Genomic DNA, 12,266 nt, shown 5'->3' with positions numbered 1-12,266 from the left:
AGGGCTTCCCAGATGGCACTTCTAGTAAAGAACCCACCTGCCAATGCAGGAGACATAAGAGACGTGGGTTTGATCCCTGGGTCAGGAAGACCCCTTGGAGGAGGGCATGGCAACCCACACCAGTATTCCTACCTGCAGAATCCCATGGACAGAGGAGCCTGGTCGGCTACAGTCCATGAGGTAGCAAACAGTCAGACACAACTAAAGCAACTTAGCATGCATGCCAATGCAGGAGACACGGGTTCAGTCTCTGGGTTGGGAAGATCTCTTGGAGGAGGAAATGGCAACCCACTCTAGTATTCTTGCCTGGAAAATCCTACGGACAGAAGAGACTGACAGGTTGAAGTCCATGGAGTCACAAAGTGCCAGACACAACAAAATAACTAAGCATGCATGCACACATACTAATCAAAATAGTGCAGTGCTCACAAAAGCAGTCACACAGATCAGTGGAATGGAACAAAGCTCAGGAATAAGCCATGATTATAGTCAATTAATCTATGACAAAGGAGGCAGAAATATCAAGTGGTGAAAGTCTCTTCAATAAATAGCATTGGGAAAACTGGACAGTTAAACACAAAAGAATCAAACTAGACCACTTTCTTTTACCATATTCAAAAATAAACTCAAAATGGATTAAAGACTAAAAATATAAAACCCCTGTAAGAAAACATAGGCAATAAATCCTGACAACAGTATATCTTTTTGTATCTATCTCCTCAGGCAAGCGGAACAAAAGCAAGAATAAACAAACAGGACTAATCAAACTAAAAACTTTTGCATAGCAAAGAAAAATAACAACAAAACAAAAAGGCAACCTTTTTATTGGGAAAAGATATTTGCAAGTGATATATCCAACAAAGGGCTAATATACAAAATATACAAATAATATACATGACTCAATATCAAAAAACCAAGCAATCTGATTAAAAAATGGGCAGAGGAACAGAAGAGACATTTTTCCAAAGATAACACACAGATGACCAACAGAAACATGAAAAGTTGCTTAATGTCACTAATTATCAGGGAAATGCAAATCAAAATCATGCTAAGGTATCACCTCACACGTGTCAAAATGGCTATTACCAAAAAGACAACAAATAAAAAAGTGTTGGCAAAGAGAAAAAGAAACCCTCACATGTTGGTGGGATAAATTGGTACAGCCACTATAGAAAACAGTATGAAGGTTGCTCAAATAATAAAAAGAACTACCAGAAGATCCTGCAATTCCACACCTGGGTTTCTACTTGAAGAAAACAAAAATACTAATTTGAAAAGATATATGCACACCTATGTTCACTGCAATATTATGTCAAATAGCAAGATATGGAAGCAAACTAAGTGTCCACCCATAGATAAATAAAGAAAATATGGTATACATTTATGTATACAATGGACGACTGCTCAGCCATGCAACAACATGAATGGACCTATGGGTTATTCTGGTAAGTGAAGTAAGTCAGGCAAAAAAAGGTAAAAACCAGATGATTTCACTTATACGTCATACCTATAAACCAAAACAAACAAACAAAACAGAAACAAACTCAGATACAGAGAACAAACTGGTAGTTGCCAGAGAAATGAGGAGTTGGCAAATGGTCAAAATAGGTGAAAGAGATTAAAAGGTACAAACAATAATAAATAAGTCACATAATAAATAAGTTTTGAGGATATAATATAATGTAAAGCATGAAGAATATAGTCAATAATAGTATAATAACTTTGTATGGTGACAGATGGTTGCTATACTTTCCAAGGAGAGCATTTTTTAATGCATATAAATGTTGAATCACTATGTTGTACACCTGAAACCAATACTGTATGTCAACTATACTTCAATAATTTTTAAAAAAATAAATACAAGAGATAAAAAGGTGGGTGGGTAGGAGGCTGGCAGTCAGGTTAGTATTATATCAGTAAGTACTATATTCCTTTCAGTGCTAAACCTAAACAAATCAAAAAATACTATTCACAAATTTCATAGTAAATCTTAGTATAAGATACATCATGTTAAGTCACTTCAGTCATGTTCAACTCTTTTGACACTATGGACTACAGCCCACCAGGCTTCTCTATCCATGGGATTCTCCAGGCAAGAATACTGCAGTGAGTTGCCACGCCCTCCTCCAGGGGATTCTCCCAACCCAAGGACTGAACCCACATCTCTTACAGCTCCTGCACTGGCATGCAGGTTCTTTACCACTAGCGCCTCCTGGGAAGCCCATAATATGTATCATTTACACCTAAATAATAAAAAATGAGAGAAAGCTACCTATTATACATGAATCTAAGTTCTGGTTTAGTAAACATTAAAGAAAGGTAGTAAAATAAAGACACCCCAATTAGATTCAGTTTGGAGAGCAGATCTGCTCAAGGGCCACATAATGTACATACAAACACCCTTTAGTAGTTTTTCCCCTTTCCTATTATATAAGCTCAGAAATAGGTGAAAGAAACAAAAGTGAAAAAAAGGAGGAGGGAAGAGAAAAGAGTAACAGGGAGGGAGGGAGGGAGGAAGGGAGGAAAAGAGGAAGGGAGGAAGGGACTAACAATGGTTTAAAGCAAAGAAATAAAGACAAGTTTAAACTCACAGAAACACAGAACTTAAACATAAATAAAATGTATGATTAAGTCACCTATCAAAAGAATAGTAACAAGATCAAATTAACATGAAAACTATAATTCTCAATAAGGGGAATAAAGTTGAGATACAGTTTATAATTTTTTTTTAAATAGGGGAAAAAATTCCAAATAGTAATTAATATCTACAAACCTGGAAAAGTTATGAATACTAGAATAGTGTACCCCAGAAAAAATACTTTAAAAAATAGATTATAAGCTTCTTAAGGTCAAAAGCCATACTATATTCATCTCTTTATTCCCCCTGGTGTCTACACATAAGAGTTATTTAATACAATTTTTTAACTGAACAATTCATCTGTATTATAGCTAAATGTTAATTTTCCCTAAAAGAATGCCCAAAAGTAGTGCTTCAGGAATCCAAATCAGAGAGATCAGAGATGGTTTTTCTATAGTTACAATATGACATTAGAAGATAAAAAGTTTGAGTTTCAAAAGTTTCTAAGGAAAGATAAGTTCAGATTCTTAAATGAATTAACACTGCCTAATTATTAATAAATGCTTAAGAAAGTCATACATCTGTTCTTTTATAATGAGAGAAAATAGATTTCAAGTAACAGCATCAGCTTTCTGCAAAATATCACATTTTAAAAATATATTCATGAAGGTTATTTCAAAAGTATCTTTGTAAAGTTAGTAACAGTTATATAAAAAAGTATAGAAACCTGGCCTGCAGGCCACAATATTTTTTATAATTACTAGTAAGAAGTATAAATTGTAAAAAAATTTAAACTGATTATGAAAGTAGGTGTTACACTGCAAATAATTTTCTTTTCTTCGGCCATGCGATGAAGCTTGCTGGATCTTAGTTCCCCAGCCAGGGATTGAACCCATACCCTCTGCAGTGGAAGTGCAGAGTCCTAACCACTGGACCACCAGGGAATTCCCTAAAATTAATTTATTTTAATCATCTTTAAATTTTAACATAACTTTTGATAAACTTCTATATTCATCAGAAGAACAGGCTAATATTTCTATTAACCAGAATTCTACTTATGAAAGATGGCAGAGATGAGATTCTTTCCACATACCTCCACCAATTAGAATACCTAAAACTATTATGGCTTATTAATACTCCTGGTCACTGTGGTAATTAATAAAAGTACTGACTTCTCAAAGTTCTAAATATCACCCTAACTTTATAAACCAGGCTCCAATTCTGATGATTTATAAGAGTAGAAATTAAATACAATATATTCTGTATCGCAACAAAAGCCTTACAAACCACAGGCATACCTCATTCTACAGTGCTTCGCTTTATTGTGCTTTACGTATACTGAGTTCTTTTTTTCTTTTTACAAAATAAACTATACAAATTGAAGGTTTATGGCAGCTCTGCATTATCAGATGATGATTAGCATTTTTTAGCAACAAAGTATTTTTTAATTAAGGGATATATATTTTTTTCTTGACATATTGCTATGGCACACTTAACAGACTACAGTATGGTATAAACATAACTTTAATATATACCAGGAAACCAAAAAATTCATGTGACTCACTTTATTACGATATTTACTCTTGGGGGTGGTCTGGAACCAAACCTGCAATATCTCTGAGGTATGCCTATGTATTATTATATTCTAGAGACAAGAACAAAAAGGGAAGCCAGTGCAACCTCAAAAATACCTTTTCACACACTAGCCATGGGAATTCTTTATATAATCACTTAATAACATTTTTTAAATTACATATATTTCCTGATATAATAGTAATGGTTTCACTAGTAATCTGGCAATATAACCTCAAAAAGCAAGAGTTAATGCTATTATATAGCAGTAATTCAATATTCTTCTCATTTCTAAATTATTTTCCTCTTCCTAACTAAAACTGTTTTTTAGAAGAAACTAAAATTTGACAAAAATCTTCATTTAATTTCCTCAAAATAAATCAGAAAGATGTAGGAATTTTCATAATAGCAGATATTCCAGGAGGCTCTTATTTAAAGGGGGGAAATTACAAAATATTGGTGAAATCATTTAAATTTCAAAAGACCATAACCAATTATATATTTAATCTCAACAGATAACATCTTTAATGAAAATGAAATAAACTTACTGCCATCTACTTTAAGTCATATCCCAAATAACCAAATACAAATTAATATAAAAGCATTTTATATTTTTTCACACCTCTATCACACTTTTGAACTCACTTGGGTAAACAGGGATCTTTCCAACAGCAGCAGCAGTTTCTACAAAGTTTATTTACCTTGTCCAGGTCTTGGAGTTACAGTTGCTCCAGCAGATGGTGGCTCAAACTCCTATCAAATACAGTAATGTTATTACAGTGTCCTACTACAATGGGCAATTTATAATAAAACGGTGATATCACAGCCTTACCTTTGCTTTCTTTGAATCTGGATCAAACCTTTCAAGAATTAATTTAGCTGTTTTATAAGTTTCTTTTTCCATGACTTCTTCAAGCTGCAAACAAAAATTTTCACAAATTGTCACATTTTAAAACACTCATACACTACATATTTTTATAAGTCCTATTCAAAAAGTATTCAAGTACAAGGCTTAAAATAAATAGCACATAATATATCCAGATAGCACAAAGACTTCCTACATTCAAATAATAAAATTCAGAATTTAAAATGGCTTCTAACCTCTAATATGCTACTTGTATTTAACAGCTTTACTACAAGGAAATACCAAATATTGCTAATTGTTTACATATAATGAGGAGAATAATTACATGCACCAACTTCAATAATGGAATGTGCAAAAATCTATCAGCCATCATTATTGGAAGTTATTAGACATGACAAGCAAATGACAGGCAATTCCTCAGATTTATTTCCTCATAGCACTTAATGCTATTAATTTAAAGAAGGTCGTTAGCCAAGAGCTTTACAAAATAAAATCTCTGTGCCAATTAACTGCTGTCAGCATCGATTTTAGATTATTTATTAGCAGAAGCAATTAGCTTGCTGCAAAATTCAGTGAAAACTCAGCAACTGGGAGAACAGCCATGCTCTCTCATGGAATTTGCTCAAATGACTTTAAAAGGTGAAGCTCTCCCTTTTTTACTCTGATTCAAACAACTTTAGAGGTAAAAAACAGAACACAGTAAGAATTTAAGTAAAAATTTTACTGAGTTCTATGCTCACACTAGTGACTATAATTAAAGCACTTCATTATTATAGCATTTTATTTACAATGCACTCAAGTCATTTTATGGCTTAATATGTGGGTTTAATTTCAAAAGTAATCACTAGTAAAGCATCATTTTAGCAGTTAAAGCCCAATATCAGAAAAAGTTTTACTTTAATATAAGACAGTCATAATTATGACAGACAGCTAATATACAGAATGAAAATGCTTTTGCAAAACTTGGAAGAGGAACTTTTCCTTTTCAGTTACCACTGACAGCCACTTAGATTCATTAAATGTCATGATTATTACAAAGGGCATTTATTTTAAAATGCAAAGCAGAGCACATTTACCAAGTTAAACTATAACTAAAATATGCTGCCACAATAGTAGTTAATAGATTTCTCATTAAAAACTCAATATAATATTTAAGAAGTAAAAGTGCTTAGATGAATGATTTATTAATCTCGGTTTAGTGAAACTAAAATATATTTCTAATAATTTCAAAATTATTATAAAGTCTTAAAACAAGCACATCTAAAATTCTGATGTAAAGAAATGTAACATTACTTCTTTAGGGTTGGGGAAAAACTGGGAATGGGGACAGAAGGCAAGATATGATCTATCCCCAAATGAACATAATCTACATGAAATAGCAAAGAACTGAATCCCTGACCTCTACAAATTAATTTTTGATAGTCCAGACCACTGTTATAACAACTGAATTATATGTAATAATGAAAGTGGTTTATATGTACACAATACCACAGCTACAATACTATATGTGATAAATGATCACTTAAAATATTGCTTGTACAACTAAGGAACCCATCTGTAGGCTTTTATTCTACTTTGTACTCAGTCACTCAGTCATGTCCAATTCTTTGGGACCCCATGTACTGCAGCCTGCCAGGCTCCTCTGTCCACGGGATTCTCCAGCAAGAGTACTGGAGTGGGTTGCCATTTCCTCCTCCAGGGGATCTTCCTCACCAGGGATAGAATTTGCATCTCCAGCATCTCCTGCACTGGCAGGTGGGTTCTTTACCACTACGACCACCTAGGAAGCCTCTTTATCCTACTCCAAATTACATAAATTTTAAAAGCTACATGGGTCTAGTGGCTGATTTGGACAACACAATTCTAGAGTAAGACTACAGCTAGGTTTAAAAAGATTAGATACAACTGTGATCTTTAAAACAATACTCGAAACTAAAAACTAAAATGCCACTTTAACAAACGATTGTCACTCCTAATACATCATTCAGCAAATATTCATGTTTATGTCTATGTACATGTAAAGTATCTTAAAATCATTTTAAAAAGCAAAAAATACAAATCCATTCTGTTTTGCATTTCAGGTCAGTTCAGTCGCTCAGTCACGTCTGACTCTTTGCAACCCCATGAACCGCAGCACTCCAAGCCTCCCTGTCAATCACCAACTCCCAGAGTCTACCCAAACCCGTGTCCATCGAGTCATTGATGCCATCCAACCATCTCATCCTCTGTCGTCCCCTTCTCCTCCTGCCCTCAATCTTTCCCAGCATCAGGATCTTTTCCAATGAGTCAGCTCTTCGCATCAAAAATCTTTTTTCATGTAATAGCTTAATTAACACATTTACTCCTACTACATTTTAAGCGAATAATCTGTTTCATATAGAGAGACATCTGATCAGTGGGAAGAATACAAACTTGAAACCACAGCATCAGAAAACATCTAGGTTCAAATTCTTAATTAGCTGTAGAAAGACTTTAAGCAAATCTGTTAGCCCCAGTTTCTCCTTTTGTAGAGTTGAAAAAATAATACTATTTTCTCATAACACTGTCATGCAATTTAAATAATATAGGAGAGTCTACAATAGCACCTAACACAAAACACACGATCTTCAGAGATTACCTCAATTTTTCAGAGTGGATTTGAAACAAGCTTTCAAACATGTTTTCAACTTCCAACATATTAATACCAGGACTCAGGAATGAGAAACTGAACTCTCAGAATACCCAAAATTATAAATTACTCTGTATACTTCAAAATATTTTACATCCTTTAAATAATAATGAATGATATAACAAAGAATGCATTGCTTTTCTGTGATATTGATTATATTGAAAGTTCCAGAGTTTTTTATTTAATATAAAGAGGGAGTCCTTGGTTCAATTCAGTTCAGTCACTCAGTCGTGTTCGACTATATGCAACCCTGTGGATTGCAGCATGCCAGGCCTCTCTGTCCATCACCAACTCCTGGAGTTTACTCAAACTCATGTCCATTGAGTCGGTGATGCCATGCAACCATCTCATCCTCTGTTGTCCCCTTCTCCTCCTGCCTTCAATCTTTCCAAGCATCAGGGTATTTTCAAATGAGTCAGCTCTTCACATCAGGTGGCCAAAGTATTGGAATTTCAGCTTCAGCATCAGTCTTCCAATGAAATTCAGGACTGATTTCCTTTAGGATGGACTGGTTGGATCTCCTTGCTGTCCAATGGACTCTCAAGAGTCTTCTCCAACACCACAGTTCAAAAGCATCAGTTCTTTGGTGCTCAGCTTTCTTTATCATCCAACTCTCACATTCATACATGACCACTGGAAAAACCATAGCTTTGACCTTTGTTGGCAAAGTAATGTTTCTGCTTTTTAATATGCTGTCTAGGTTGGTCATAGCTTTTCTTCCAAGGAGTAAGCGTCTTAATTTCATGGCTGCAGTCACCATCTGCAGTGATTTTGGAGCCCAAAAGAATAGTCTGTAACTGTTTCCCCATCCCTGATACTCTGTGGTAAAGAATCCACCTACCAATCCAAGAGATACAGGTTTGATCCCTGCTCTGGGAAGCTTCCACATGCCACGGGGCAGCTAAGCCCTTGCACCGTAAGAACTGAACCTGTGCTATAGAGCCAGGAGCTGCAACTACTGAGCCCACGTACCACAAATACTAAAGCCCGAGCCTGTGCTCCTCAACAAGAGAAGCCACAGCAATGAGAAGCCTGTGTACTGCAAGTAGAGAGTAGCCTCCATTTGCTACAGCCAGAAAAAGGCCTGTGCAGGAACAAAGATCCAGCACAGCCAAAAATTTAAATAAACAATATAAAAAAGAGAAAAATAAACACATGGTTGCTTATTTATTACGAATCAACATTATTTTGGCAAGCTTATATATTTTGAGAACATATAAAAGTTATTTCTACCTGATACAGAATTTCATCAGAGAACACTAAAAGAAGGGAACACTAACACAAAATGAATGTCATTTTTTCTTTGAGAGATAATTCTACAATATTTAAATTATAATTCTTGAAATAAAGTTTTAAAACACACAAAGCATTAATTGCCCTATCCAATATTCTTGATCCTTGTTTCATAATGAGTACTCCCCATGTAGAAAAATATCTTTTGGGGTTTCCCTGGTGGCTCAGTGGTAAAGAATCCACCTGCCAATGCAGGAGACACAGACTCAATCCCTGAGTCGGGAAGATCCCACATGCCTTGGAGCAACTAAGACCATGTACTACAACTACTGAGGCTGTGTTCTAGAGCCCAGAAGCCACATCTACTGAGCCCACATGCCTTACGGCCCACGCTCCACAACAAGAGAAGCCACTGCAATGAGAAGCCTGCATACTGCAACTAGAGAGTGGCCCCCACTTGCCATGACGAGAGAAAAGCCCGCATAGCAACAAACACCCAACGCAGCCAAAAATATATTAAAAAACAAAATTTTTAAAAAGAGAAAAATGTATTTTGGACTTCCCTGGTGCTCCATTTGTTAAGAATCCTCCTGCCAACACAGGGGACACGAGTTTCATCCCTGGTCTGGGACGATCCCACATGCCACAGAGCAACTAAGCCAAAGCACCACAGCCACCGAAGCCCACACACTACAGCTACTGAAGGCTGCACGCCCAAGAGCTCATGCTACACAACAAGAGAAGCTACTGCAACGAAGCACACACACAATAAAGAGCAGCCCCTGCTCACTGAAACCAGAGAAAAGCACACACACAGTAAGGAAGACTCAGTGCAGCAGAATATAAATACATAACATTTTCTCTAAAAACGTCTTTTGTTTTGCATTGACTTTGGTCAAATTATTAAGAGTGTGCCCAAAAGCATCTTCAATTCACAGCTTTAGGGTATGTTGCACATTTAAACACATATTTTTACAATGGTAAAATAATGTCTTGCTGTAGTTGTTCAGTCGCTCAGGCATGTCCGACTCTTTGCAACTCCATGGACTGCAGCATGCCAGGATTCTGTCCTTCATCATCTCCCAGAGTTTGCTCAAACTAACGGCCACTGAATCAGTGACACCATCCAACTATCTCATCCTCTGTCATCCCCTTCTCCTCCTGCCTTCAGTCTTTCCCAGCATCAGGGTCCTTTCCAATGAGTTGGCTCTTCTCACCAGATGGCCAAAGTATTGGAGCTTCAGCTTCAGCATCAGTCCTGCCAATGAATATTCCACGTTGATTTCCTTTAGGATTGACTGATTTGATCTCCTTGCTGTCCAAGGAACTCTAAAGAGTCTTCTCTAGCACCACAGTTCAAAAGTGTCAATTCTTCCACACTCATCCTTCTTTATGGTACAACTCTCACATCCATACATGACTACTAGAAAAATCATACCTTTGACTATATGCATCTTTGTCAGCAAACTGATGTCTCTGCTTTTTAATACATTTCTAGGTATATCAGAGCTTATATTTCAAGGAGCAAGCATCCTTTAATTTCATGGCTGCAGTCACCATCCGCAGTGATTTTGGAGCCCAAAAAAATAGTCTCTCACTGTTTCCATTGTTTCCCGATCTATTTGCCATGAAGTAATGAGACCAGTTGCCATGATCTTCATTTTTTGAATGTTGAGTTTTAAGCCAGTTTTTTCACTCTCCTCTGTCACCTTCATCAAGAGGCTCTCCAGTTCCTCTTTGCTTTCTGCCATTAGGGTGGGTGTCATCTGCCTATCTGAGGTTATTGATATTTCTTTTGGCAATCATGATTCCAGGTTGAGCTTCATCCAACCTCATTCCACATGATGTACTCTACATATAAGCTGAAAAAGCAGGGTGACAATATACAGCCTTGACAAACTTCTTTCCCAATTTTGAACCAGAAAATATTGTCTGCTTACCCTGATTTTAGTTTTGCTGTTGAAATCAATATTTTTTTAATAATTCAGATTTTAAATTATTTTTTGATTTCACATAGGCATATTTCACAAGAACACTAACTTCTCCCTATGTATTTCTTCTGTTAAAGTATTTACAAAGATATGTAGCCTATAGTGACTACATATAGCTACAGACACTGGAAAATGCCAGCAAATATCATTGGGTAATATATTTGAAACTTCTAGTGAGATTAATAGCCCCACGCAGAATCATATGCTAAAATTGTCAATTTAAGGACTTCTTTTGCTTCCAAAATTTATTTCATGGAATGTCACTTTGTACAGGATTCTGTACAGAGTATACTACAGTATACTGTGAGTGACATTCCATGAAATAAACTTTGGAAGCAAAAGGAGTCCTTAAAAAATAATAAATAAATTTACTAACATTTATTTATAAGAATAACTCACTGTTATAAGAGACAAGGCCCATAACATACTTATAACATGGCCACAAAAGCAAGACTAAGTAGATTGTGCCACTTCTCCTCTATGTGCTTCTGTCCTGTTACCTGAAATGTCCATATTAACCTACAGCTCAGCATGTCAGCTGTTTTTGCTCCTGCTTTCAATTGGCAGTGGATTCTTTTGAACCAGTAACATTTGTAGTGATTGTTAAGTTTTAATTCTCAGAGAATTATAATACTTCTTCCCATGTTCCCAATTTCTCCAACAATTCTCCTCAGGACTTGGAAAAATATAAATTGCCTGAGAAATGCCAGGAAAGACTTACCACTTTTTTCTCTTGTACTACTGAGAAAAAAAGCACAGGATTTTCATGAAGCCACTTAAAGAGGTCATTTTGACTCATGTTTTGCTGGATTTTGACTTTGAACTGTTTTAATGGAATGCTCATGGATACAGATGGATTATCTGTTGAACAGTGATATATTTTTAAACTAAAAGTTTAAAAAAAAAAGACCACAAAATATGTGAGTGGCAAAATGTTCACATCTAGACTTGGGAGACTTTTTAGGTAACTAAAGATTAATTCCTAGCTTTATTTTAGTACGTAAATACTTAGATTAAGTCCTTAGATTTAAAACATTGTTTTAAAAGACTGTTCTTACTCATTTTCCTTTCTAAGTAATTTTTAATCAATTGAGAATTCATGTTTACTGTTACAAATTACACTTTCACAAATTTCAAATTACATTACAGATCTATCCAGATTAAAGAGATGCATCCCTGAGGAAACCACCTTCAATAAAATGTCAAGTAGTAAATACAATTTATATTAATTTCTTTAATGAAAGAGTTAAGAGTTGGGTAGTTTTAAACTAATAGGTATTTGTCATGTCAGTATATTTAAAGCTATAAATGTAGGGTAAAACATTTGGTTACATTTTGTTTTCGCTGAAAAGCAATGTC

General features: G+C 35.5%; 1 protein-coding gene and 1 non-coding gene across 3 annotated transcripts in view; both read right to left on the bottom strand.

The window, feature by feature from the left end:
* Nucleotides 1-12,266, bottom strand: part of LNPK (lunapark, ER junction formation factor) — a 92,786-nt gene that overhangs the window by 48,095 nt on the left and 32,425 nt on the right. For both annotated transcript variants that reach the window (XM_069577140.1, XM_069577139.1), the window contains exons 7-8: nucleotides 4,983-5,066; nucleotides 4,852-4,903 (exon numbers count right to left, since the gene is read on the bottom strand). In XM_069577140.1, the coding sequence (XP_069433241.1) occupies nucleotides 4,852-4,903; nucleotides 4,983-5,066 (136 nt within the window). The remainder of the gene's footprint in view (nucleotides 1-4,851; nucleotides 4,904-4,982; nucleotides 5,067-12,266) is intronic.
* TRNAG-UCC (transfer RNA glycine (anticodon UCC)) lies at nucleotides 3,450-3,522 on the bottom strand. The gene has a single exon. It is a non-coding gene; the product is annotated as a tRNA-Gly (tRNA).

The sequence above is a fragment of the Ovis canadensis genome, chromosome 2 (assembly GCF_042477335.2).
Source record: "Ovis canadensis isolate MfBH-ARS-UI-01 breed Bighorn chromosome 2, ARS-UI_OviCan_v2, whole genome shotgun sequence".
In the NCBI taxonomy this organism is placed as follows: domain Eukaryota; kingdom Metazoa; phylum Chordata; class Mammalia; order Artiodactyla; family Bovidae; genus Ovis; species Ovis canadensis.
Note: the sequence above shows the minus strand (reverse complement) of the source record. Positions and strands in the feature narration are given on the sequence as shown.